This window comes from Pseudovirgaria hyperparasitica, assembly GCF_010093815.1.
Source record: "Pseudovirgaria hyperparasitica strain CBS 121739 unplaced genomic scaffold EJ05scaffold_14, whole genome shotgun sequence".
In the NCBI taxonomy this organism is placed as follows: Eukaryota; Fungi; Ascomycota; class Dothideomycetes; order Acrospermales; family Acrospermaceae; genus Pseudovirgaria; species Pseudovirgaria hyperparasitica.
In genome coordinates this window covers 863,281-885,107 of record NW_022985562.1, presented here as the reverse complement: position 1 = coordinate 885,107, position 21,827 = coordinate 863,281, and the positions used below count along the sequence as shown (strand labels likewise).

The window sequence follows — 21,827 nt, the reverse complement described above, 5'->3', positions numbered from 1 at the left end:
GGTTGGTCTTAGGCATGCTCGATTTCCAAGGATACCCTGGTGATTTGCTCTATTATCCGCGCTCGGAGATATGTTTTCGTCACGATCTACATGTGTTGAGAAATTACCGAATCCGTACAGACTTTTCTAAATGATTTGATGATACAATTTATGCAAATGGTAAGAGCAATCCGTGTGCTGATAACTAATACCTAAGTGGTAAACCTGAGCTAGCAATCGTAATGTCGTTATACATCAATGCATCAAATCGTCCACTTCTAGCCAGTTGCTGACGTAACCTAAACACCTTGCTAACAATTCCGTCGTAGATACATTGTCGTCGACACCGTTGCCGTAATTACTTTTCCCGCGATGCCAACCAACCAATTGCGCCGTCCCACCCTTCACACAACTCCTGAACCCTCCACATAAAGTCGCGGGCCTATGCTTTGCCGGATTGCCTCCCTTCTCTTCTCTGCTTTCTTCTCTCTGATCCTCTCCTTCATGCCATTGAAACCAACATACTGAATGTGGATACCCAGACCTGGAATTTTGTGAACCTTTCGCCAGCGAGTCATCCTTTGTGAGGCATTTGACATGCTACGGTTCGAATGAGTATGTAAGATTCTCTTTTCAATCCGTCCCAGAGGATTGAGTGCAGGATGGGTTGATCTGACGGGAGAATTACCAACCTCTCGACGGTGGCCACTAAGATTGGTAGGCCCAGATATGTGGTGGCGGCGCTTATTCGTTCCATGTCTTTCAATTCCAAGGGAGTTTCCTTTGAGAAATCCGCCACTTCCTCTCAAACCGTTCGTTAGGCGCCTTCCCAGAGGCAGCTTCTTCTCGCAATCTGTTACTTCGCTAGTGTCCCCACCCCGGGGGAGAACGTCATCTTCTTCGAAAGAATCTTCGCTATCCGTGGTGTCCTCGAAGCCGTCCCAAAAGCCGCGCGGTTTCCAGAATGGGTGAAGATTCCCGTCTTGTTCTGTAATGTTCGGAATTCGCGTGTGCGGTGGGTTGCTACTTGTTCGACGAGCCTTTGACGGCGAACGCGCGAATATTGGAGCAATGTAATTATCAGAGTACCGCCGCGCCTTTTCCTTGAGACTGACTCGTCGCTTCGGCTCGATTACGAGTTCTCGTTCTAGCTCCTCCGCAGGCGTTGGTGGTATGAACTGTATGACCGGAGGACTCGGCGGTTTACGAGGGTTCCTTAGTGGTGAATCGACCAGAGCATTCTCTGACGAAGCTAAAGGCGGAGTACAAGGCTCCACAGTCAAAGCTGGCTGAACGAGCGGAGTTGCGCGCAGCGTATCTTGAGGTTCGGGCGAAGTGATCTGGCCAGTAACGGTGCTTGATCTAGCGACTTGCTGAACGACGAGAAGCGAATCATTATTGTGAGGGAAGATACTAATAGCAGTTGCCTCGCTAACTTCGAGTGCGTCGGGTGTAGTCGAGAATTGAGAGAATGAGAATGGAGTGTTTTGAGCGTAGAGGTGACGAGCAAGAGCATGTTCGTCTGTACGAGCAGATGATGCCATACTCGTCCGTTTATTGTCGTCCACGCGCGAATTAGGAACATCCAAGCTCGGACGTGTTAGATCCTCTGCTGGTGCTACGCTGACCCTCTTCATGCGTTTGGGCGAACTTGGAGACATTATTCTGGTACTGGCACTCATCTCATGATCTGATATTTTCTCTGATAGTGCTGGAGAATGCAAGAATGTGTGCTCGGAGTGGGGAGGAGATCGCCTTTCTGAGGGTGCTGGAGAATCCAGAAAGCTCTGACTCCCCCTCGGCGGCGAAATCGGTAGCTTTGCACCATTGGTCGCTGGCGAACTAGCCGATCGAACGTGTTGGGAGATAGCATGAGCCGCTGACTGCGCTCTTTCTATGGCGTCCTCGTGCGCGTTTTGAGATCGATTAGAGGCTGAAGGGCTCGAATCGTTCTTTGGCCAAGTGAGACCATCGGGAGATCTATGATAAGTTGGTAGAGATATGTTCCTCATCTTATGTTGCAGGCGTGGCGAGCTATGTTGCGAATGTGGTGTGGATTGTGAATAAGGTGAGATGTATCGAAAGAGAGGTGAAGCTGTGCCCGGCGTACTGGCTTGTGCTTCAATGTTTCGATGAGGAATATCAAAATATCCCTGAATATTTTTGTCGGTAGCCTTGGGACTAGGATACAGAGTTTTCATTGGCGTCGATACAGTACGTGCTCTTGCCTTTTCAGTGCGTATTCCTTGCGGTCGATCTGCATTTAGCGTAGGAGGTTGGGTAACGATCCTCGTCGTAGGCCCTGACTGAATTGACGCTTCTGATTCTGAGCTATTGCGATTGTTTCTATCAGGTATTCGTGATCTTTTGTGGATAAGACGGTGCAGAGGAATATCCTCCGAAGTGGAAGACGGTAAGTGGGACCGAGCGGCTCGTGGGCTCAATGAAGGTACATCGTTACATCCCCGAAGAGCCAAGTTTTTGCCTGCATGGCGCAAAGATTGAAGCTTACGAGGCGATGTGACGACAACCATAGCCTCTACGACAGTAGATACCGACGAAGCTGTAGAAATTCGCTTCCGTTCTCCATCGTGGAGATTTTGTTTCGAAAGAGGGTCAACTTCGTTGGGGTATTCTGAACAAGAGCTATCTCCGTTACCTGAAGTATCAATTCGAGGTCGCTCTAGGTCGCCATCCTTTTCGGTCCTCTCCAATCTCCTGGGCGCGCTAGTATCCCAGGGTGTCGATGAGGCCGGCGTCGGTTGTGCAGAGCCCACAATCATTCTTTGTTCCGGTGTCCATGGTCGTGCACTCCTTCGGACAGTGACGCTCCTCATCAATTCGGTATTCCATTCTCTATCCGGTATAGAACGGATAGAAAGACTACTTTGGCTATGTGAGTTCGATGGTACTTGTATTTCATGTGTTGACTTGGTAGAAGCGAGTGATTGCATAGGTGTATTATTACCACTTGTAGAATTCATCGAGACGTTTTGCGGGATCTCTTGAAAGCCAATGGGTGGACTCTGATACCGTTCAGGCGATGGACTTCTAGCCAAAGAGTGCTGGCTTTCGCTTGCTTCGCTGTTCGTAGACCATGGCTCTTCTCGGGCCGTCTGAAATGATTCTGCTCTGGAGGAAGGGTATCGTAGTGGGGGGCAAGGAACATTGGTGTGCAAAGAGCTGGAGCCTCGAGGAGGACTTGGGTCTGGTGTTGGAGGCGATCTTTGGTTGATAGGAGTACTATGCAACGGCCGATTGTTCATGATATGGCTACCCCGGAAGGTATCAACAGCCTGTGCGTGACTCGCCTCTCCAGAGGTCATTTCGAGGGCGTTTAGAGAAGGTGGTGTGGGTGGAAGCTCTGTTCCTTGGTTACTTGAGCCTACGGGCGAAACGAGTGGCGAAGCTTCTTGCGCTTGCCGAGGAGAGGATGTTCTAAAGCCAATAATCGCTTTAGCATTCAGGATAAATGACGACTGGTTCATTATGGAATCCTTGCTGTGCACGGGTGAAACATTATTCGGTGAATCTATTTGGGATACGTTGTCTGAAATAGACGTTGAGTTAGTGTAACTCTCCCGGATAGGCAGGACGAATTGCTTGGACATGTTGCATCGAGGTTTCTTTGCGAGTAGCCGATCTGGCTGTACGGTTGTAGACGTTCATGCAAGGTCGTTCGAGGGCTTAATCATTCGGTGTATCGTCCCATATGGATCATCGTAGGCCAGATCAAATGACTTTGCTCACAGAACTGATTCAAGTCATAGGCCGACTATTTCACGACTCTTGCTGTAGGAGGTCCTATGTAGCTTCGGTTGATCTGCCGAAATTGGTGTCTTCGAAGCGATTAAATTATTACTGTCAATACTCCTGCTGTGGGTCCTGTGCTATCGAGTACGTCGGCGCGTTTAAAGCACTGCGCAGGATGTAGTGGGCTATGTCAGTCCGACACGAAATAGATAGGGTAGTAGTTGAATGAGTCTTGAGATCGTAATTGCTGAGTCGTGATCAGGCGCAGTATAAGGTAGGCTATGAGGAGCAGGGAGATTCGGCGGCGGTGCGCACGGTGGAAAAAGTATGATCTCGGTACGAAGCCAGAAGCGAGTGTACAATGGTAGTCGGAGTCGTCACTGTAGTATAGGCGAGGGATGGTGAGGTAGAGATGGTGATACTCGAGAAGGCGCAAATGAAGAGTGGCTTGAATGGAGGTTGGTGAGGGCGGAGGGATCGTCTGGTTGGAGCGGGAGGGCGCGCTCACCGGGTCGTCATTGGTTCCTACTAGTTTCCAGCCAAGAGAAGGAGGAGCTAGAACAGATGCGCTTCTTCTGAGCTACGATCCAGGCTGTTTGCATGTTGACTCCACCTGAAACATTTCCAATCTCGTTGTGCGCACTTCTTTCTCCCTGCAATGATACCGATTATGAAGCCGCGGACGATACGTAGAACCATCCGGAAGTGCTCACAGTATGTAATGATTCATCCACTTCCTGAATCAGTTGAGCACGCGGCAGGCCTCCTCCAAAATTAGACTTAATGACGACAATTGGCAGACAAGCCAATCATATTGATGCCGGACTTTTACCATACAATGCCTTTCAAAGTGCTTTACCTCTTTGTCATAAACATTATGATGTCAAGTTGATGTTATGATCTTCTTCCGTTCCCTTGAGTTGTGTTCTGCGTAGCAGGAACCATCATTGCCAACTTGTCCATGGCATCTTTTAGTTACAACGCTGCTCACACTCTGCGCGCCGTTGTTTCTCGTCCGTCGCTCTTCCTAGGTGGACATCATCACCAGATACGCCCTACTCGACCCTATCGCTGTCTTTCGTGTCGGAGTAAGCTCATAGCACACCAGTATCCATCATCGCAATGCGCACGCCACCTACATGGTTCCTTAATAAGGGCTGCAGAGCCTCCTAAGTCTCGATATAGGGGTCCAGAGAGCAAGGAAGAGACGCAGACCGACTTTGCCGATATGAATATATTGAGGAACACTCCGACCCCTGCATCTTCAATTGATGCATGCACGACCGATGGCTTTCGTTTGAGTAGCGGGGAGCAGATAAAAGACAGTGGTGTGCTCCTCGTGCATGGGCAAGCTTTCAACTGGAGGCCGTGGACACGAGAAATTGAGAATGGCACTGTTGCTGACATCCAGAGCGGAAGCGAGACATTGCGGAATGCGAAAGGATTATGGGAGGTCAGGAAAGATGCTTGGGGTCTTCTAGAGATGGTATGGCCTAAACCAGGTATGGGATGAGCGTGCATGCAAACAATGACGCCTTGCGACAATCTGGATCAACAAGACATGAAAACTAACTGGACACAGATCTACTCATCATCGGGACAGGCCCCAATGTGATGCCTATATCTCCTCGAACTCGAAAACACATCAACGACTTGGGCATAAGAATCGAGGTCTCGGATACTCGTAATGCTGCAGCTCAGTACAATCTTCTTGCAACTGAAAGAGGCTTGCAAGAAATAGCCGCCGCCATCATACCAATCGGTTGGAAAGAAGGGAGATAGAAGAGAATCATCTCTTGCCCTGCGGAGCTGAGCAACGGTGTAATTGAGCTGCGAAGCCACTTGTGCATCAGTACCTTAAGTCGAAAAGCTCATACTTGGAGCTCTCACCACATTGTACCAATAGTCTAGTTGGAAGAGGTCAGCCTGAGTAGCTTAGGCGGTTGAACACGATGACTATGCGGTAGTCCAGCTGGTGAAGTTTGAGTAAAGCATTGTACATATGTAGCAATTAATGGGTATATACCAATTAGGGACAGGCTCAAACATTTATGTATATCTTCCGTTAGGAACACCAAGTGGCACGGACCCCTGTAGCATACCATTTCTTATTCCTGACGAGAGATATCTAACTGATCTTTTCCGGTCCAGACTAGTTTAAGAAGCACCTCAGACTTCAGTACATACCAGAAGCATCCATCCTGATTTGAACGCAGCAAAAAGAAAACACTAGACTCAGCGACTGCAGCTCTTCCACTGCAAGTATTGTTGTCGATGGACTGTGCTCCACATATTGGTTCACGTGCGCTAAATAAAACAATAGTTTATGCAAAGCCATTTCCGCCTTACGCCACAGCAGCCCCTCCGTTGTATCAACACCAAGAAGGAGAAGGAGAAGAAGAAGAAGCAGAGAGTCGTTTCGTAGCCGTTTCTAACGTGATGTATGTCCCCTTAGCGTGCGAACGTATAGAGACTTTGTGTGCAAATCAATGTAACGTATCATTCCGCAGACACACCAGCAGAACCGGGCGCGGATGCGACTGCGCAACTCATCTCAACAATGACAGAACGCAAGATCAAAACCAATCACAGAACACATAGAATGCGCACTGTGTTGATCTGTTGATCGGATTTGTCTGGACCCCCAACAGTCATATGTTCAAAGCTCCTAGATAGTTCAGCTTTCAGCCATGGCGCCGCCACTATAGCGTTTACCGAGTTTTTGACATGTCTCGTTGGACGGAACACGAGCTTTCTAGACCGAAAATGGGGTCCTTTCGCGACTTACAGCTCCCTAGCTCGTAACACCCTTGATGGAATACACTCCGAATCAGCCTTGAGCATAGCGATGCTCGAGCTGGTCTATGCAAGATACGAGATGGGAAGGGCGCAGTTGCAGGAGAGTTTTATAAGAATCAGGCAGTTGTCTAAACAACATTCTGTCTGCTGCTCTCTTTCCATTGTCAAGAAAAGACTGGTTTTATACGACCTTTGTCTATATTTCGTCGTCATGGCGCTTCCACGTGCCCTTGTATTTTCGTTACTCGTTCTGGGGGCTACAGCGAACGCTAAACGCCATATCAATATCAAGGGGCGCGAGGTCGAGCCAGTTCCAGTACCCGTAGAGGCCAAACGAGAACCAGCTCCCTTAGCAAGGGAAGAGTTGTCTTACAACGCCGCCGGAGAGCTAGGAAAACGACAATACGTATGTCCTGATATCGAATTTGTGAAGCTCGTTACTTATAAATTATAGTGCTACTCCACGCAATTTCTCTGCGGCGCGTACTGCTGCGACGAATACTACTACAACTCCTGCGCATTGTACGACGGCCTCTACAGCTCCTATACCTCGTGCACATCAACATACGCCTACGACTACTCGAGCTACTATAACTCCTACTACTCCGACTACTCTAGCTACTCGGACTACACCTACCACTCCGGCGGCGGCAGCAGTAGCAAGAAAGGCAGCAAATTCCCGGCCAAAGCTATTGCGGGCGTTGTCATCGGCGTGATTGCTCTTCTCGCATCAATCATTGGCGGCGTCTTCGCATTGCTCAAGAAGCGCCGCGCAGCAAAGAATGCTGGGGCACCCACGCCCAACTTCGACGGCGCGGCCGCCGCCCCTGCGTACGCCGCAACCGCTGAAAAGGGCCCGACGTATACAACTAATGATGTCTCTTCTCCTATGGCTCCACCCGTGTATGGTACACCTGCTGCAGGCACTGTGTATCAGCCGCCACAGAGCCCGCCGCCAGTGCACCAGCAAGGCTATGGACAGAGTCCGATGGCGCAACAGCCGTATCAACCGCCTAGTCCATTGAATCAGCAGCCGTATCAGCCTCCACAGAGTCCACCTGTCGGACAGCAGCCATATCAACCACCACAGAGCCCACCTATCGGACAGCAAGCGTATCAGCCTCAGCAGAGTCCCCAGATGAATCAAGGTTATTATCCAGCTCCGGTAGAGGCTCCGACGCCACAACAAAATGCCGGCCAAACGTATTATCCGCCGCCGGTCACGTCTGAGCTGGGGCCTGGAAGATGAACATGACCATGACGTTGGTTTTGTGGACATTTCTTGCTTTTTTATGTGCGTGTACGATTGTTGGTACTTACTGGATACCCATGTTGTGATAGTCTGACAGTGTTCAAAATTGGTAATACTTGGACTCGATGAGATGAGATATGGATGGATGAATTGTAACTACTTCTCAGATGTATACTTTGGGAATGTAGCCTACGTTACGGTATATAGCGACTTCAATGACGTTGATTAAAACCGAAAACTTGAATTGACGAACGTGAAATGAACGGGAAGCTTACGTATGTCCTGAGATGGACGTTCTGCTATGCGAAATCAAAACGAAATCTACGTAGAACGTTCAATTCATTGAGCTAGATCCTAAGAGCCACCGAAGCATGCTCTGTTGCAACTGTCCTGTCGTTCGGTAGGTACTTCATCGCCACTCGGAGGAGCGCTCGAGCTTCAGTCTTGTCTCCCATCTGCTTCGCCGCGACGCTCGTACGGTAGTATATCCTTCCTAATTGGTCTGAGACAGGTACTCCGGGAAGTCCAGTATACGGTTCGCTCTCTACAGTGCCGACAGTGTCACGCATCAGTTGTATCGAGCGGTTTCCCCAGTGATAAGCCATTTCCCAGTTCTCGAGCTTCAAGTACGCAAAGACAACGTTAGCTACCAGTTGGATTCGTATCGTGAGCCATGCTGTATAGGCTAATCTTCCTTTGTATGGACCGCTCGTCAGCTCTGGGGCAGCTCCAAAGAACCTGTCGGCATAATCTTTCCTTCGTTTGTTGACGATGACGATGTGGATTGCTTCAAAGGATTTGATATAGCTTTCGATCGCGTCCTCGGGGCGATTAGCTTTCAAAGCTATGTTGCCTTCCTCCTTAAATTGGACCGCGGCCTCGAGGCATTTCTCCGCTGTCATGTATGGAATTTCCATCTCTTCGCGGACAGCCTTCTCAATCGATGGATACGGGTTGCCCTTGAAGCTGATGCTTTGCAGCTGTTTTACTTTGCCGAATGGCTCGAGTAGTCTCTTCTGCAGGTTCTTTGGAACCGGGTTGTCGTAAAGACTCGTGCTATATGGATTATGTAACGTTACTGTGACCTCAAGATGTTGATTTATGCCAGGACTTCCGAGTGCTGAGTAGAACCATATTTGGGAGAACCACTCTAGGTCATCAATATGGAGAAGGTATTTAAAGAGGCCATGTTGAAAGGTATAAGATGATTCGATGTAGATAGATAAGTGGTGGTCGGCAAAAAGCTCCGCAGGTCTTCCTGAGCTGATGAACGTAACATAGTTCTCCTGGGACAAATAGCGATCCGACTCGGGGAATATGGTGTAAATTTTGATGAAGCAATTCAACCTTCGAAATACGCTCTTTGATTCCTCATGAATTTGGTGGTTGACTCGATAGATATTAAGGTCCCAGTGGTATGTGATGCGACCATCTTCCTCGGATCTTGTCCGGTTTGCGGAGGGATGTAGGAGATGTTCGTAGACCTGGTCACGTAGCTCACGCGGCAGTGCAAGCAAGCGAGACGCATCCATGATATTGAACTGTGTTCGGGGGGACAGGTGGATCGAGAATTATGTTCCAGCAGTAGAGCGTGGGTTTCGAATGAGTGTTTTAATGCTAGGTAAGATAAGGTACTGCAGCAGTCATGCTTACGAACATGCTTTGGCAGTCCGAGGGTGCCAACGCGGCTTATGCTTGGCTCTCCCCCGGCCACCGGACTCGAGTAAACTCTCCATATAAGACCAGATCGTATGCGTTTGCAATACAAAGTGTATTCTGCATTATTTTTGCGCGTAGATCATGTTGTGGACGCATTTCCTATAGTTTGTAAAGCCAAGTCCACTCTATGTCACCACTGATACATTATCCCTGCCGCAGGGGAATGCTTGCTCTTGCCGGCCTTGTAGGATTGTGAGTATGGTGAATAATATATATTTTTATTTTTAAATAAACTCTATAAGAGTTTGTTACAGTGGCCTCTCTCCCATTGCTATTCTCCGGCATTCCATCAGTGTGCGATATGTTGGTTAATCTCCCTCAAAGAGCCCAGTTACATGGGCAGGGTCACCAATTCCTTTTCGCCCCGCGCTCTTACTCTGATGACCAGCGAAATCGGTCGCCAGACTGCATACATATTCTTGTGACAGGCCCAGCCATGTTGGCTTTCCTGCTGCGTGATTGAAAGTGATGACATCCGGACAATCAAGAACGTTTTATGATACGTAGGCGCAAGTGGCTTACAACTTCCTACTGGCTCTAATTCTAAGACCCGAAAGATGTCCACTGTCCACTGCCCACTTCCCTCGTGCCCCGCTCGTTCAGGTTTTAGCGCGGGCAGAAACAAACTCCACTGCGTCAAGCGCCCTCAGTCATATGAGGTTCGTCAGGCATTCTGTTATACATTCCTTCACAGCAGCCTGAAAGGAACTTATCCCAGCGTCTTGGCCCCCTCTCCCATTCATACCCTTCAAGCCTGCCCTTCTTTTCGTGACTCTCTTGTTCCCTACGGACGGACCTCTACTGCTTCAGACTTCAAAGTACGACCTATTTCCGCTACAGTTGCGGTCTGCCTGCCGCCCATCATGGTGCACCTCAGCGGCCACAGGCGGCATTCAGTCACCAGTGAGTCTCGCGTCGATCTTAAGATGAGAACCTTCAACTATAGATCTACTGACAGCTTTCCATCCGGTAGGCAATAGATCATCTACAGACTCGACACGAGGCGAAACAACCACTACACCAGACGATGAGACTATCGTGGACTCCGAGCAAAGTAGTAGTATGTAATTATAGTGGCAAGATCAAAGTGAAGCACCCTCTGACGTATCGCAACAGTGCTCATGCATATTATCTCTCAACTACGACCTGGCGCCGATCTCAGTCGCATCACACTGCCTACTTTCATTCTCGAGCCGCGATCAATGCTGGAGAGGATTACGAAGTACGTGTAGTAAGACTACGCTTTGCGGGACTTGAGAAGCTGATAGAGCATGTGTAGTTTCATGGCACACCCCGAAACTCTCTTACCCATGACCGACATCGATGACCCTGTCCTACGGTTTGTCTCCGTGGTCAAATTCTACTTGAGTGGGTGGCACATCAAGCCTCCGTAGGTTCAAACAACTTCAACCGATGGAAATCGTATGGCTGACTTTGAAAGTGGCGTGAAAAAGCCCCTGAATCCCATACTTGGCGAGACGTTCACTGGTTACTGGGACTATCCAGACAGCACACGAGGATACTACATTTCGGAGCAAACATCCCACCATCCGCCCAAGTCTAGCTACTTCTTCATGGCCCCAGAGCATCACATTCGGATCGACGGATGCCTCAAGCCCCGGAGCAAATTTCTCGGCAATTCTGCAGCCAGCATGATGGAGGGCATAGCGGTTATGAGGTTCCTCAAGACAAAGGAGCGATTGTATGCCGCTACATTCCATACAGCTCACACAGCTCATACAGCGTCTAGATACTGACATGCATTAGCTTTGTAACCCAACCGAACATGTACGCACGCGGCATTCTTTTCGGGAAGATGAAGTATGAGCTTGGAGATCATAGCTATGTCAGGTGTCCCGAATCTGGCCTGGAAGCAGATATAGAGTTCAAAGTCAAGGGCTGGGTAGGTGGTGGCTATAATGCTATTGGTGGTTATATCAAAGATACGAAGAGTGGGCACAACCTTTATGAGCTGTCAGGGATGTGGACGGGGGAGATGTTCATAAAAGACCTCGCTGTAAGTCGAAATATGAATCGCGGGAATCACAGAGCGAGCTAAGTAACGCATTCTAGACCGGAAAGAAGGAGCCCTTGTTCGATGCGACTCATGCAAAAGAAACACCGCCGCTCGTTCGCCCCATCGATGAGCAAGGAGATCGTGAGTCCCAGAAGTTATGGGCTAAGGTTACGAAGGCCATAAAAGAGAAAGACCAGGACATTGCGACAGACGAGAAAAGCAGAATCGAGGACATGCAAAGGAAAGAGGCTGCCGAGCGAAACTCCAAGGGTGTTGACTGGAAACCATCCCTGTTTTGTGACATTGAGAAGAGCCCCGAAGGCTACAACCCGGATGAGAAGGACCTTGACTGGATAATAAATGCTAAGATGTAAGATGAACATGTGAAGGGGTCTCAAATCCCTGACTAACTCGTTGCACAGCGACGGTAAAACGCCAGAAGAACAAACAAAACAAATTCTCCAGATTGCCGCCATTATTCCAGGCCAGTCACCTGATCGCAAGTTCTCGATACCGCTCCACAAGGCTAGTATATCCGACCAGCCTACGACGAATAAGTCTGAAGTGGCCTCGGACGACTTAATAGATTTCGGTCAGAGTGAACCTTCAGCGACACAACCAGCAACACGTGGCATACATCCTAAAGGGCATGCTCCTACTTCAAGTAATGTTGACTTGTTACAGGAGCCCCTACAGCCCACAACAAACCGCCTGAGAAATCCTGGAAGCCCCACGTCGACTGCAAGCAAAGACTCGCTCAAACGTAGAGATTCTGAAACGGACGACCTCGATGAATTTGTAGACGCGGAGTCGTGAACGTGATCCATCCGCCAAGGAAGTCACTTCCCAGGTTGCGCCCGGCACGCCGCATTCCTGCATTGAAAGGCGTTTGAGGCCGCAGTATGTGCGATTGTTAAAGGGGAATAAATACACCAAAACCTGGCGGTAGATGTGCATTGGATCGAATAGAAAATACCCTTTGTCTCAAACCCGTCTGTTATGGTGGGGTGGGGTCGTGGCCATATCACGATTCTGACTGCCACTTTAAATATAGTTGCTCCATCATGTTCGAACTGAAGCGGGTTGTAACGACCAAACGACGAACCCAGCCAGTGGTCACAAAACACATGCGCGTATCCTGCTACGCGCCGCGTGTCGTAGGAACTACTTAAAGAGGTCCTGTCTCCATAAAATGACGTCGTATTAAGTAAGCTAGTTTTAAGAGAACCGTTAGAGCTGCAGCCACGCGAGGCCTCCACCATCTGATGCATCTTCCACGCCTCGGCAGTCACCTTCCCCGCCGCGCGCAGAGCAGCCACATAATGGACCCTCAATTCGATATAGCCGTGAACTTCTTGAACCATGCAGAGTTTGAAGATCCTTGTCTCTGGATCACAATACACCGTACGTGAACCGATTGTCACGGCATTCTCGGCGAGCACGTCCTTGCGGTCTCCCTTTTTCTATCGTAAACTGTGGTCAACAAGTCGTAAGCTCAGAGTTTGCCGTATTCCCAAAGCTTCATTATCATCTACTGCGCCAAGCATGAGTAGTAGGACACCGGGGAAAGGCTTAGAAAAGGGCAAGGCACCCGCAGTTCCTAAGCCAAGCTCAAGGTAAGGACCTCCAGGCCATGTAAAGAGAGATGCATCTGACGATATGCAGTGTCATTCTGATATCCCCTGAAAATCAAGCATTGCTTCTTCATCGAGTGAAAACTTCATCTTCGTTCCCAAGCGCCCATGTGTTTCCAGGCGGTAATGTCGACATGAAGCACGACGGCCCTATTCCTGATCCTCAAGATCCGAAGAGGCATGAAGATGGGCCTGCGTACAGGATGGCTGCGATACGTGAGACCTTTGAGGAAAGTGGAATACTGCTGGCAACATCCCCGAAGACGGGGAAGTTGGTAGAGATATCGGACGAGGAGCGTGAACACGGTCGAAAGGCCATACATTCGGGAGAGATTATGTTTCAAGACTGGCTGGCATCGAAAGACGCTATTCCCGACACAGGTACGGCTAGCAATGAATGTCATTCGAGACTCAGAATTGACAGCCCTAGATGCTCTCATTCCATTCACTCGCTGGGTCACTCCCACCAACGTTCCGAAGCGATTCACTACACAGATGTATATCTACTTCCTACCTCTGTCCAATACCTCAAGGGATGCTGGAGCCTCAGCCACAGCCTCTTTGGAAGGCGAGAAAGAGGTAGTAATACCCGTGCCAACTCCTGATGGAGGCGTAGAACATACAGCAGCGCGATTCTTACCGCCCTGGAAATGGTTGTCCCTGGCTCGCCAAAATCGTATCATACTGTTTCCTCCTCAATTTTTCCTTCTGTCACTCGCCGGGCAGTACCTATCACCAGAAGGTGCGCAAAAATCTACAGAGGTATTCCAGAAAGAGCGGAAGGCCTTGATAGAGTTCATCAACGATCCAAATACTGTGCCGTCATGGGGCGACAAGTGCATGTCGCCGTTGTTCTTGCTTAAACGTAAGAGCGATGGTCGAACGGTGCTGGGACTCAACAAACCTGGTATAGAGGCTGAGCAGTTTAACAGAACCGGAGACGATGAGCGCGTTGTGTTTGTCAACTTTAAGAAAGAAGGTCCACGCGATGTAGAAGTCGCTTGGAAGAAGGATGTATACAGAGAAGAGAGAGCTCACGGCGAGAAAGAGAAGCTGTGATTGCGTTATACCCGACTAGATGAAGCTTGCAATATTGATGCGCATACATCCTATAGACTAAAATCAGTAATGATTATTCGACAGCTTCAAGCCTATTCCTGATAGTGAGATATGACTAAACAGGCCCAGGGAGCATTCAAGCTGTAAAACTTGGCATCAGCTGAATCAGCATTGATGGCACTAGTCTAGTTAGTACTAGCTCCCGCCAAAATCACGTCCGCTTCGCACACACCAAAATCCATTAACCGACATCGAGACAACGACAAACCTCGCCCACGACCACGAATCCACACAACCGCCCACCTTACCTAAACTCCCACACACTCAATCAACATGGAGAACGAACGTGGCGAGCTCGTCGACCTGTATGTCCCCTCCACCGTCACACTTCTGATCTCACCCTGTTCCCCCGCCCAACAAAAAATGCGTCACAATTCCCGAAAGAGACAAAAGAAGCTAACACACCACGCTCGCCCTTGACAGCTACGTCCCCCGCAAGTGCAGCGCAACAAACCGCATCATCAAGGCCAAGGACCACGCCTCGGTGCAAATCTCGGTCGGCAAAGTCGACGAGAACGGCCGCTACACGGGCGAGAACCAGACCTACGCGCTCTGCGGCTTCGTGCGTGCCATGGGCGAGAGCGACGACTCGCTCAACAGACTGGCGCAGAAGGATGGCTTCTTGAAGAACGTGTGGAGTGCCTCCAGATAAGAAAAGACGTTGGAGGATGTGCTGGGATTGGGGAATGAAGAGGTGAGCTGAGGATTTTCTTTGGGTTGGAGAGTATGGTACAAGGCAGAGAGAGAGAGAGAGGAAGGCTGACTTCTGGTGTGTTAGGATCGAGGCGTTCGCTCACATGATGGGCTGAGTTTCGAATGTGAGGACAACAGCTGCGATGGCGGTGGTCCTGTCGGCATAGTCATGTTATGGCGCGCAGGGCTGAGGATGTAAACGAATTATACACCACGTCAAATGCAAACGACCCTACGACTTCTCTCGAGGAAATCGATCTGTGACTGCACCTCCTCCTACGGGATATGCCCAGCTGGAAAACTGCCGTGGATCCCTGAAGATGCAAGCTTGACCTGCTATCGATCACTTTGTCAGACTCCATATCCATGAAACCTTCCCCGTGCGATCTTCTCAACCAACCCAATTACCCCATCATCCCTTGACACAATCATCCCCCATCCATATCCACAAAGATCCTACACACCCCTCCTCATATTTTCGTGACATACGCGGTCTCCACTCCAGCCGCCCTCGTCCCTGCTCCATGGACGAGGGTCGCAGCGCCGCCCCTACCACCTACCTACCCTCGGGTAGGGAAGGGGAAAGGGGGGGCACTATAGGTGAAAAGAAACTTCACGCCGCAAGATGGAAAATGTATAAACAGAAGCCGCCTTGAAAAGAGCTGACGCACGAGTCTTTTTGCGTTGGAGCACAGATACAGGCGGTACATGAATGTGTGACTTTCTTCTTATTATCGTTGTTATTGGTTCTGGTTGATCGAGTGATTGAGTGATTGAGTGATTGAGTGATTGAGTGATTGATTGACAAGTGAGCTCATGCGTAATGTATAATCAGTTAGGTGGGTATCATCATATATATATCTATTTTACAGACTCTAGGCTTATTTGCACACGGCACGGCTCGCCTAGTATTGCCGTCCCGCGTTCTTCTTGATACAAGCAATTCTCTCACCATTTCGTGAGATCTTCTTTTCATCTTCCCAATTGATCGGAAAAAGATGGAGCGTATTAGTACCCAAGGTCCAAATCCCAACTCCCCGAACATGCAATATCAAAGTACCTGTAGCAAACAACAAGCTCAGATCCGCCCAAAAGCGTCACTTCTTCGCCACCCCGGCACCGCCCCCAGCTCTATTAACCCTCTTGCCCTCATCCTTCACCACCACCTTCCCCGACACACCACCCAGCCCAGACTCCGCGCTCCCGCTCCCACCGCCACCGCCCAACGCCCCTCTCACACCCACAACAGCCTTGCTCTCCCTCGCAAGCCACTCATCACCCTTAACCTTCCCCTTCTCCTTCTCCGCAACCTCCTCCTCCAGCTTCCGCAGCCTCTCGGTGCGGCGCGTGCCCTTGACACAGTCACAGATACAGCCCTGCGTCGGACACGCGCCTTCCGACTCGGCGTCTGCCCACCACGCAGCCATACACGCGCTGTGGCCGCCGTGGGAGCAGAGCGGACATGCCGTCCAAAGAACCGCCGGTTGCTGGAATACGACTGGGACTATCGGCGAGGATGAGGACGCGTTCGAAGAAGACTCGGTGTCTGCGAGATTATCGCGGGATACTTGAGGCGTGCCGAGGATGGAGTCAGATAGTTGATCAGACTTGTTCGCGAGGCCGGGATCGCCGAATTTGACGCCCTTTTTGCGTGGTTTGTACTTGACGTGCTTGCTTGCTGGGTCGAGCAAGGCTGCTTTGCAGCCGCAGATGGGGCAAGGCTTGGAGCGGGCGCGGCAAGTTTCGCAGCGGGTTTTGTCGCGAGGATTGTTCAGAGGGGATTTGCAATTTGTGCAAAGGAGGTTGAGTTGGGTGTCTTTGAGGGCGTACTCGTACACGCCGGGGTAGACGGGGTAGGCGAGGCGGCGGAGAGATGCTGCGGCGTTGAAGAGGCCGAGACTGTGTAGTTGTGTGTGGTAGGTTGATATGATAGATTCGGCTTCGAAGGGGTGTATGCCTGTCTTGAGGAGGTCCGCAAGATGGCCATGGATTATGGCATGGACCTGAGTAGGGGCCATTCCTAGAGAAGTTAGGACTTCAGCGTATGTGGACTTCACAAGCTCTGTGTCGGAAGAGCAGAGAGGATGCGTTGGAGGGAGCAGAGGTGAGACTAGTAGCAGAATGAGAGAAGAGGTTTGAGCATCTGCCATGACCCCAGTATGGAAACAAAGGACAGATCGGATCATATCGATCACGGTAAAAGGCGAATTTGACTCCGTATCCACGTCTGAACTCTGAACTTGAAAGTCTTCGAGTTGCAACGACTCGTCTACGGCATGAGTCTCCGAGGAAGTAGCAGCGGTTGTGCTTCCGTGGCGGAACGGTGGATGGGCAAGGTCAGCGCTTTCGGGCGACATGATGCCACCTTGAAAACCGTCAGGAACTATTGTTCCACTGGCGTCTATCGTTTCGTGGATTGCAGAGAGTGCCGAAAAGGGACTACCCTTATCACTGGTCAATGCCTCTGATTCGGAGCTGTCATGACGCATGAGGTAATTGTTACGATGGAGCACATCAATATCTTCGATTGCTTTCCTCCTTTCTGCACTAAACTGTGCTGGACTCAACGCCTGGGATCCCGATGACGTGACCTGCGCTTGAGAAATTGTATTCTTTGGGCTCAGCGTGCTCTCGGCGAGACGTTGTTCTGTTTGTGTACTTGAAGGACTTGGGCTCATGTGCCGCATGTCAAGACGTGGGCGTCTATGGGCTGACCTAGAGATGGGACTCAATGCATATCGATCGAGATTCGGACTACTGTCATGAGACTCCTGCGGTCCCTCAGTTTTTGACTCCATGTTTTGCGAGTGGACGCTTGCGAAGGAGCCCGACATGGACGGTTCGCGTTGCGACCCTGAAGAAGCCGAAAACATCGCAAAGCTCTCGTCTGAATTGTGTCTGTCTAGGTTGGGTGGTGCTCTAATATCGATGGCATGAGGATTGGGTTGATCGTACGTAAGAGGGGTTCGTCGCTGTGCCCTGTAGCTTCCTACCATTGCCCGTCGCTCGTCTAGATCAGTTGTGGTACTATACCATCGTGGGTTGTTGAAATTTGGACGTGGTATTTGCAAATCGTCCCGATGGGAACGACTGACGGAGCTTACATCTCCATTAGAATGAGGACCTACAATCGCAGGTGGAAGGTTGAGAGCGTCTTCATTGTCCAAGTCAGGAAGTCTAAGATGACCATCGCCAGTATGCGAGGTCGAATGGGCTACAGGTCTTGCAAGTGGAGTTGGTAGATTTGACGTGCTCTCAGCGTGGCCTACAGTGAGAAGTGGACTCGAGTGACTAGACGGTCCATATACCGCCCTATGCGCTATGCTAGCAGTCTTTGCAGGTGTGACTACGTCCAGGTTTGATTTAGATCGGCTTTCTGAGACCTGTCGGGGAGGATGGCTTTGCTCTACTCGTAGTCTTCTATGCTGCTCTGCCCTTGAACTCACAACGTTGAAGACTGCATGCCCAACGATCTGCCAAGTTTCTGCGAGCCGAAACAGAGCAGCTTTTTCTGCATACTCTGCGTTGTGCCCGAAAAGTTTAGGAAGATTTAAGTATGAATCAACAGATGGTGGGTCAGTCAAAGCCATGGCCTTGTATTTTTGTGCAAGGTAAGTGAACACGGGCAGATTCAACGATCCGGGGAGGGATCCTCGAAAGGCTGTCTGATTAGGCTTGAACGCATCAGCACGAATTGCTAGGGACTCATCCAAGAATACAACTTTGGTCAACATGTCAGATGATGGTGGCGTACTGCTAAATGACTTAGCAGACCTGTTACTTGCGGTTCTGCCGTGGTGTCGATTGAAAGACGTGCTAAGAAAACTGTCATCGAGACTGTCGTCTGCTGAGACGCGGCCAAGGCTACCTTTGTCAGGACTGCTACGGGTCTTCTCGGAGTCGAGAGGATAATTCTCCTGGGTGAAATTTGTATGCTCCGAGTTGCGACTTCGTGATCTCTTCTGTGAGAAAGCGTTAATTTCACCCGTTGCAGATACTGCGAAAGCTTGCATATTTCGTCTGTCGATGACTTTCGGAGCAAAATTGACGTCATTCTGTGTGAACATGCCTTCGCGGCCAACAGTCCAGAGCAGATCGCGTCCGTGCCATAGCATATCTGTTGGGGCCATGCTGTATCGGTGTATCTCCCTGAACGGTAGATATGGGCGGCGGAGGTCCCATAGGTGCACCATAGCGTGGTCTCTGTCGTACGACGTCGCTAGCTGAGTGCATTGAAGAGAGCCATGTTCTCGTGATTCTGGAACCCAACAAGATGGTCTCCAACGTGCGTTGTACACAGGAAAGGGTGTACGTAACACAAATGCAGGTTTCTGCCTGCGTACTTCCGATGAGAAGTCCCACACCCTGACCGTCTTATCGGTGCTCGCACTCATCAGGTGCTTCCCATCAGGATGCCAATCAATAGCGTTGACTGTCTTTTCGTGCGCGTTGATCTTCAGCTTCGGGCCTCTGTTTTGTCGGAAGTCCCAGCGTTGTATTACGCCATTGTCGGTTCCAAAAGCGAATTCTACCCCATCGGTGGGCGACCATTTGAGGTCACGAATGCCTTCACTCATGCCAGAGAACTTGTCCCGACTGGCGCATGACATGACATCTCGTCGCATGTCGCGCAAGTCCCACAGACGCACCGTCGCATCTTGGCTGCCCGACAACAATAAATGGCCCTTGTGCGGATTAAAAGCAAGCTTGTGTACCTGACGGTGATGCTCATGCAACCTAGCGACTTCCTTGCCTGTACGTTTCAAGTCGTAGAGGATGACTTTGCCATTTGTTGCAGCAGTAGCAATATACGAGTCGTATTGGCCGTGGGACCACTTTACATCATGTATCTCGAACGTTTCTCTATGTCTAGAAGCGGCGGGGCCGGGGCCTGTGACGGTTCCGGTGTAATTAATGATTGCGGAACGCAGGTTGTCCTCTTCGGCGCAATGTGTGTCGGTGACGCTGATCGTCTTCAAGATCTCGCGACCTGCAAGGACTGCATGTGTGCCGTCATGGTTGATATCGACAGCAGATATTTCAAGGCCGGTCTTGTGGCTTGCTTCTTTGGAGAAGGCCGGGTTTACTCTGCAGTACGACGTGTCAGAAGTGGTAGGGACAGGAAGAGATGTAGTTGGCTGGAGAGGAGAGTACGATACTGTGGCTTTTTAAGTAGGAGGGTATCGTCCTGTCCAAGTGGAGCACGTTGTTGAAAGCTATGATACATACCCTGTACCCCGGGGAGCCAACGAAGCCGAACGTTGGCCATCTGCACGGTTCGCCTGCACGCTTGGAGGACGAGAGCCGTATGTGAAGGGCTGAGTGACGAATCTGGTAAAGACGTTACGCGCTGCGAACTTGGGCGGTGGAAGTGGAGGAGCGGGAGGGATGGACGAAGCCGCGGCGGATTGCGAGGGCCGTCTCGGATGATCAGCCATGTGCCGAGAGTGCTGGACACATTGCTTTGTAAGGGTTGGGGCGATAGGTTCGGATGGAGCTCTTCAGAAAGAGAGAGAAGGTGTGTGTGTGTGTGTGTGTAGGTGTGTGTGTGTGTGTAGGTGTGTGTGCAGGGTGGAAGGGTGGAGGAAGCGTACGGAGATGTTGCGGTGAGGTTTTTCGGCGCGTTGTGGTATAGGCGGAGGAAGTTGATCGGCGAAGTCTGGACGGAACCAGTGGAAGCGCGTGCAGGCTGCAGACGAACCGCGGCGGTGTGGGGAGGATCGGCCAGCAAAAGCAGCAAAGGCCAGCAAGCGACTTGTGGCGCGCGACTACAGCGATCTCGAGGGCCCCCCCTCCCCATCAGATAGGCGAGGCGAGCGCGGGTGCTGGGAAGGTGAGAATCTGGAAATCTGGGAAATCTGAGATTACTGCTCCGGGCTGCAGACTGGGCCACGCAATCGCAATAATGGTACACAGTTATAACCTGCCTACCTATATCCGTATGCAGCTGTTGGTCATGCGCTGGCGGACTGTGGATCATGATCTCGGAGGATCAAACGGCTATACAGACAGACGCTGTAATTAGATACTGTATGTAGGTAGGGTAGAGCAGCAGGCACATCTATAGCGCCGGAGTTGGGTCTGCTGCGTCTGCCTCCCCCGGTCTGCCCTGTCTAGCTGCCCTGTCTGGCTGCCCACGCCCCCCGGACTGGCAGCACAACGTTCACTAAATTTAAGGCGGTGGAGGGGATCGTGGGCGGCGTCTGCACCCGCGTCTGCATATCTGCATGTCCATGTCTCGTGGCGACCGGTAGGAATATGTCTATGCCAGGTGCCATTTTACCTTTTTGCCTTTTTTGCCTTTTTTGCCTTTTGGCTTTTTTGGCTTTTGGCTTTGCCCTCTATTAGACTAATTATGGATGGCTATCTGATACTACTGCACAGGATCATGACTGACCCCCTTTCCACGTTGCCAACCCCACGACCACCTGGCACCGTGGACACCCGCCCACCTGGCACCACCACCTCCACCACATCCACCGCATCCACCCACCATCACCGCCTGTCTGGGCACTAAATTATTACTTGTTGACTACCTATCAGCTACATATTACCACACCTCCACCTCCTATCGACACTCACGCCCACCTACAGAGAGGTACTACTGCTTGTCACACTCCCATCGTACCATGGTTAATAGTATCATCTGTCACCACATCATTGTCTTCGTCGTGCCCCGTGCCGTGTTCAAAAGTATTGATTGATTAGCATATGTTGATAGACTTCAAACACACCCTACTATAGACAACCCAACTTTAGACACTCTAAACATTCTAGACACACACAGGTAGTACGGCGAGGCACCGGCATGCCGCAGCCCTGGTACCTACCCAAGTATCCTCCATCCTATCACCTTCCAGGG

At 50.5% G+C, this 21,827-nt stretch overlaps 8 protein-coding genes across 8 annotated transcripts; 5 read left to right on the top strand and 3 right to left on the bottom strand.

Moving 5' to 3' along the window:
• Positions 1 to 213: 213 nt before the first annotated feature.
• Positions 214 to 3,887, bottom strand: EJ05DRAFT_127755 (uncharacterized protein). Its single transcript, XM_033739126.1, has one exon. The coding sequence runs from the start codon at positions 3,588 to 3,590 to the stop codon at positions 384 to 386; it is 3,207 nt and encodes a 1,068-aa protein (XP_033597705.1). The 5' UTR covers positions 3,591 to 3,887; the 3' UTR covers positions 214 to 383.
• A 660-nt stretch (positions 3,888 to 4,547) lies between these two features.
• EJ05DRAFT_479046 (uncharacterized protein) lies at positions 4,548 to 5,817 on the top strand. Its single transcript, XM_033744586.1, has 2 exons — positions 4,548 to 5,234; positions 5,315 to 5,817. The coding sequence occupies exons 1-2, from the start codon at positions 4,694 to 4,696 to the stop codon at positions 5,512 to 5,514; spliced, it is 741 nt and encodes a 246-aa protein (XP_033597704.1). The 5' UTR covers positions 4,548 to 4,693; the 3' UTR covers positions 5,515 to 5,817.
• A 755-nt stretch (positions 5,818 to 6,572) lies between these two features.
• EJ05DRAFT_479044 (uncharacterized protein) lies at positions 6,573 to 8,022 on the top strand. The gene is made up of 2 exons (XM_033744585.1): positions 6,573 to 6,937; positions 6,986 to 8,022. Exons 1-2 carry the CDS (start codon positions 6,743 to 6,745, stop codon positions 7,778 to 7,780), a joined length of 990 nt encoding a protein of 329 aa, XP_033597703.1. The 5' UTR covers positions 6,573 to 6,742; the 3' UTR covers positions 7,781 to 8,022.
• EJ05DRAFT_127727 (uncharacterized protein) lies at positions 7,971 to 9,431 on the bottom strand. The gene has a single exon (XM_033739125.1). The coding sequence runs from the start codon at positions 9,313 to 9,315 to the stop codon at positions 8,131 to 8,133; it is 1,185 nt and encodes a 394-aa protein (XP_033597702.1). The 5' UTR covers positions 9,316 to 9,431; the 3' UTR covers positions 7,971 to 8,130.
• Positions 9,432 to 10,263: 832 nt separating this feature from the next.
• EJ05DRAFT_127658 (putative oxysterol binding protein) lies at positions 10,264 to 12,772 on the top strand. Its single transcript, XM_033739124.1, has 7 exons — positions 10,264 to 10,562; positions 10,619 to 10,724; positions 10,782 to 10,892; positions 10,944 to 11,204; positions 11,270 to 11,519; positions 11,576 to 11,889; positions 11,942 to 12,772. Coding segments are annotated over exons 1-7 (1,437 nt in total). The 5' UTR covers positions 10,264 to 10,561; the 3' UTR covers positions 12,336 to 12,772.
• Positions 12,773 to 13,064: 292 nt separating this feature from the next.
• EJ05DRAFT_442463 (uncharacterized protein) lies at positions 13,065 to 14,212 on the top strand (the record flags this gene model as incomplete). Its single annotated transcript, XM_033742038.1, has 3 exons — positions 13,065 to 13,135; positions 13,185 to 13,534; positions 13,578 to 14,212. The coding sequence occupies 3 exons, from the start codon at positions 13,065 to 13,067 to the stop codon at positions 14,210 to 14,212; spliced, it is 1,056 nt and encodes a 351-aa protein (XP_033597700.1).
• A 260-nt stretch (positions 14,213 to 14,472) lies between these two features.
• On the top strand, positions 14,473 to 15,198 carry EJ05DRAFT_479041 (ribosomal protein S21e). The gene is made up of 3 exons (XM_033744584.1): positions 14,473 to 14,577; positions 14,696 to 14,966; positions 15,051 to 15,198. Exons 1-2 carry the CDS (start codon positions 14,546 to 14,548, stop codon positions 14,922 to 14,924), a joined length of 261 nt encoding a protein of 86 aa, XP_033597699.1. The 5' UTR covers positions 14,473 to 14,545; the 3' UTR covers positions 14,925 to 14,966; positions 15,051 to 15,198.
• Positions 15,199 to 15,593: 395 nt separating this feature from the next.
• EJ05DRAFT_513546 (uncharacterized protein) lies at positions 15,594 to 20,594 on the bottom strand. Its single transcript, XM_033748442.1, has 2 exons — positions 20,195 to 20,594; positions 15,594 to 20,053 (listed from the first exon to the last, which is right to left on the bottom strand). The coding sequence occupies exons 1-2, from the start codon at positions 20,401 to 20,403 to the stop codon at positions 16,063 to 16,065; spliced, it is 4,200 nt and encodes a 1,399-aa protein (XP_033597698.1). The 5' UTR covers positions 20,404 to 20,594; the 3' UTR covers positions 15,594 to 16,062.
• Between the last annotated feature and the right edge of the window lie 1,233 nt (positions 20,595 to 21,827).

What these genes read in the sequence shown, in the direction of transcription:
- EJ05DRAFT_127755 (XM_033739126.1), bottom strand. Translation starts at nt 3,590, where the DNA reads ATGTCCAAGCAATTCGTCCTGCCTATCCGGGAGAGTTACACTAACTCA.
- EJ05DRAFT_479046 (XM_033744586.1), top strand. Translation starts at nt 4,694, where the DNA reads ATGGCATCTTTTAGTTACAACGCTGCTCACACTCTGCGCGCCGTTGTT. An exon ending in GATGGTATGGCCTAAACCAG is followed by an intron (nt 5,235 to 5,314) that starts GTATGGGATGAG and finishes AACTGGACACAG; the next exon opens with ATCTACTCATCATCGGGACA.
- EJ05DRAFT_479044 (XM_033744585.1), top strand. Translation starts at nt 6,743, where the DNA reads ATGGCGCTTCCACGTGCCCTTGTATTTTCGTTACTCGTTCTGGGGGCT. An exon ending in AGCTAGGAAAACGACAATAC is followed by an intron (nt 6,938 to 6,985) that starts GTATGTCCTGAT and finishes TATAAATTATAG; the next exon opens with TGCTACTCCACGCAATTTCT.
- EJ05DRAFT_127727 (XM_033739125.1), bottom strand. Translation starts at nt 9,315, where the DNA reads ATGGATGCGTCTCGCTTGCTTGCACTGCCGCGTGAGCTACGTGACCAG.
- EJ05DRAFT_127658 (XM_033739124.1), top strand. An exon ending in CTCAAGACAAAGGAGCGATT is followed by an intron (nt 11,205 to 11,269) that starts GTATGCCGCTAC and finishes GACATGCATTAG; the next exon opens with CTTTGTAACCCAACCGAACA. An exon ending in TGGATAATAAATGCTAAGAT is followed by an intron (nt 11,890 to 11,941) that starts GTAAGATGAACA and finishes CTCGTTGCACAG; the next exon opens with CGACGGTAAAACGCCAGAAG.
- EJ05DRAFT_479041 (XM_033744584.1), top strand. Translation starts at nt 14,546, where the DNA reads ATGGAGAACGAACGTGGCGAGCTCGTCGACCT. An exon ending in CGTGGCGAGCTCGTCGACCT is followed by an intron (nt 14,578 to 14,695) that starts GTATGTCCCCTC and finishes CGCCCTTGACAG; the next exon opens with CTACGTCCCCCGCAAGTGCA.
- EJ05DRAFT_513546 (XM_033748442.1), bottom strand. Translation starts at nt 20,403, where the DNA reads ATGGCTGATCATCCGAGACGGCCCTCGCAATCCGCCGCGGCTTCGTCC. An exon ending in TTGGCTCCCCGGGGTACAGG is followed by an intron (nt 20,054 to 20,194) that starts GTATGTATCATA and finishes GTCGTACTGCAG; the next exon opens with AGTAAACCCGGCCTTCTCCA.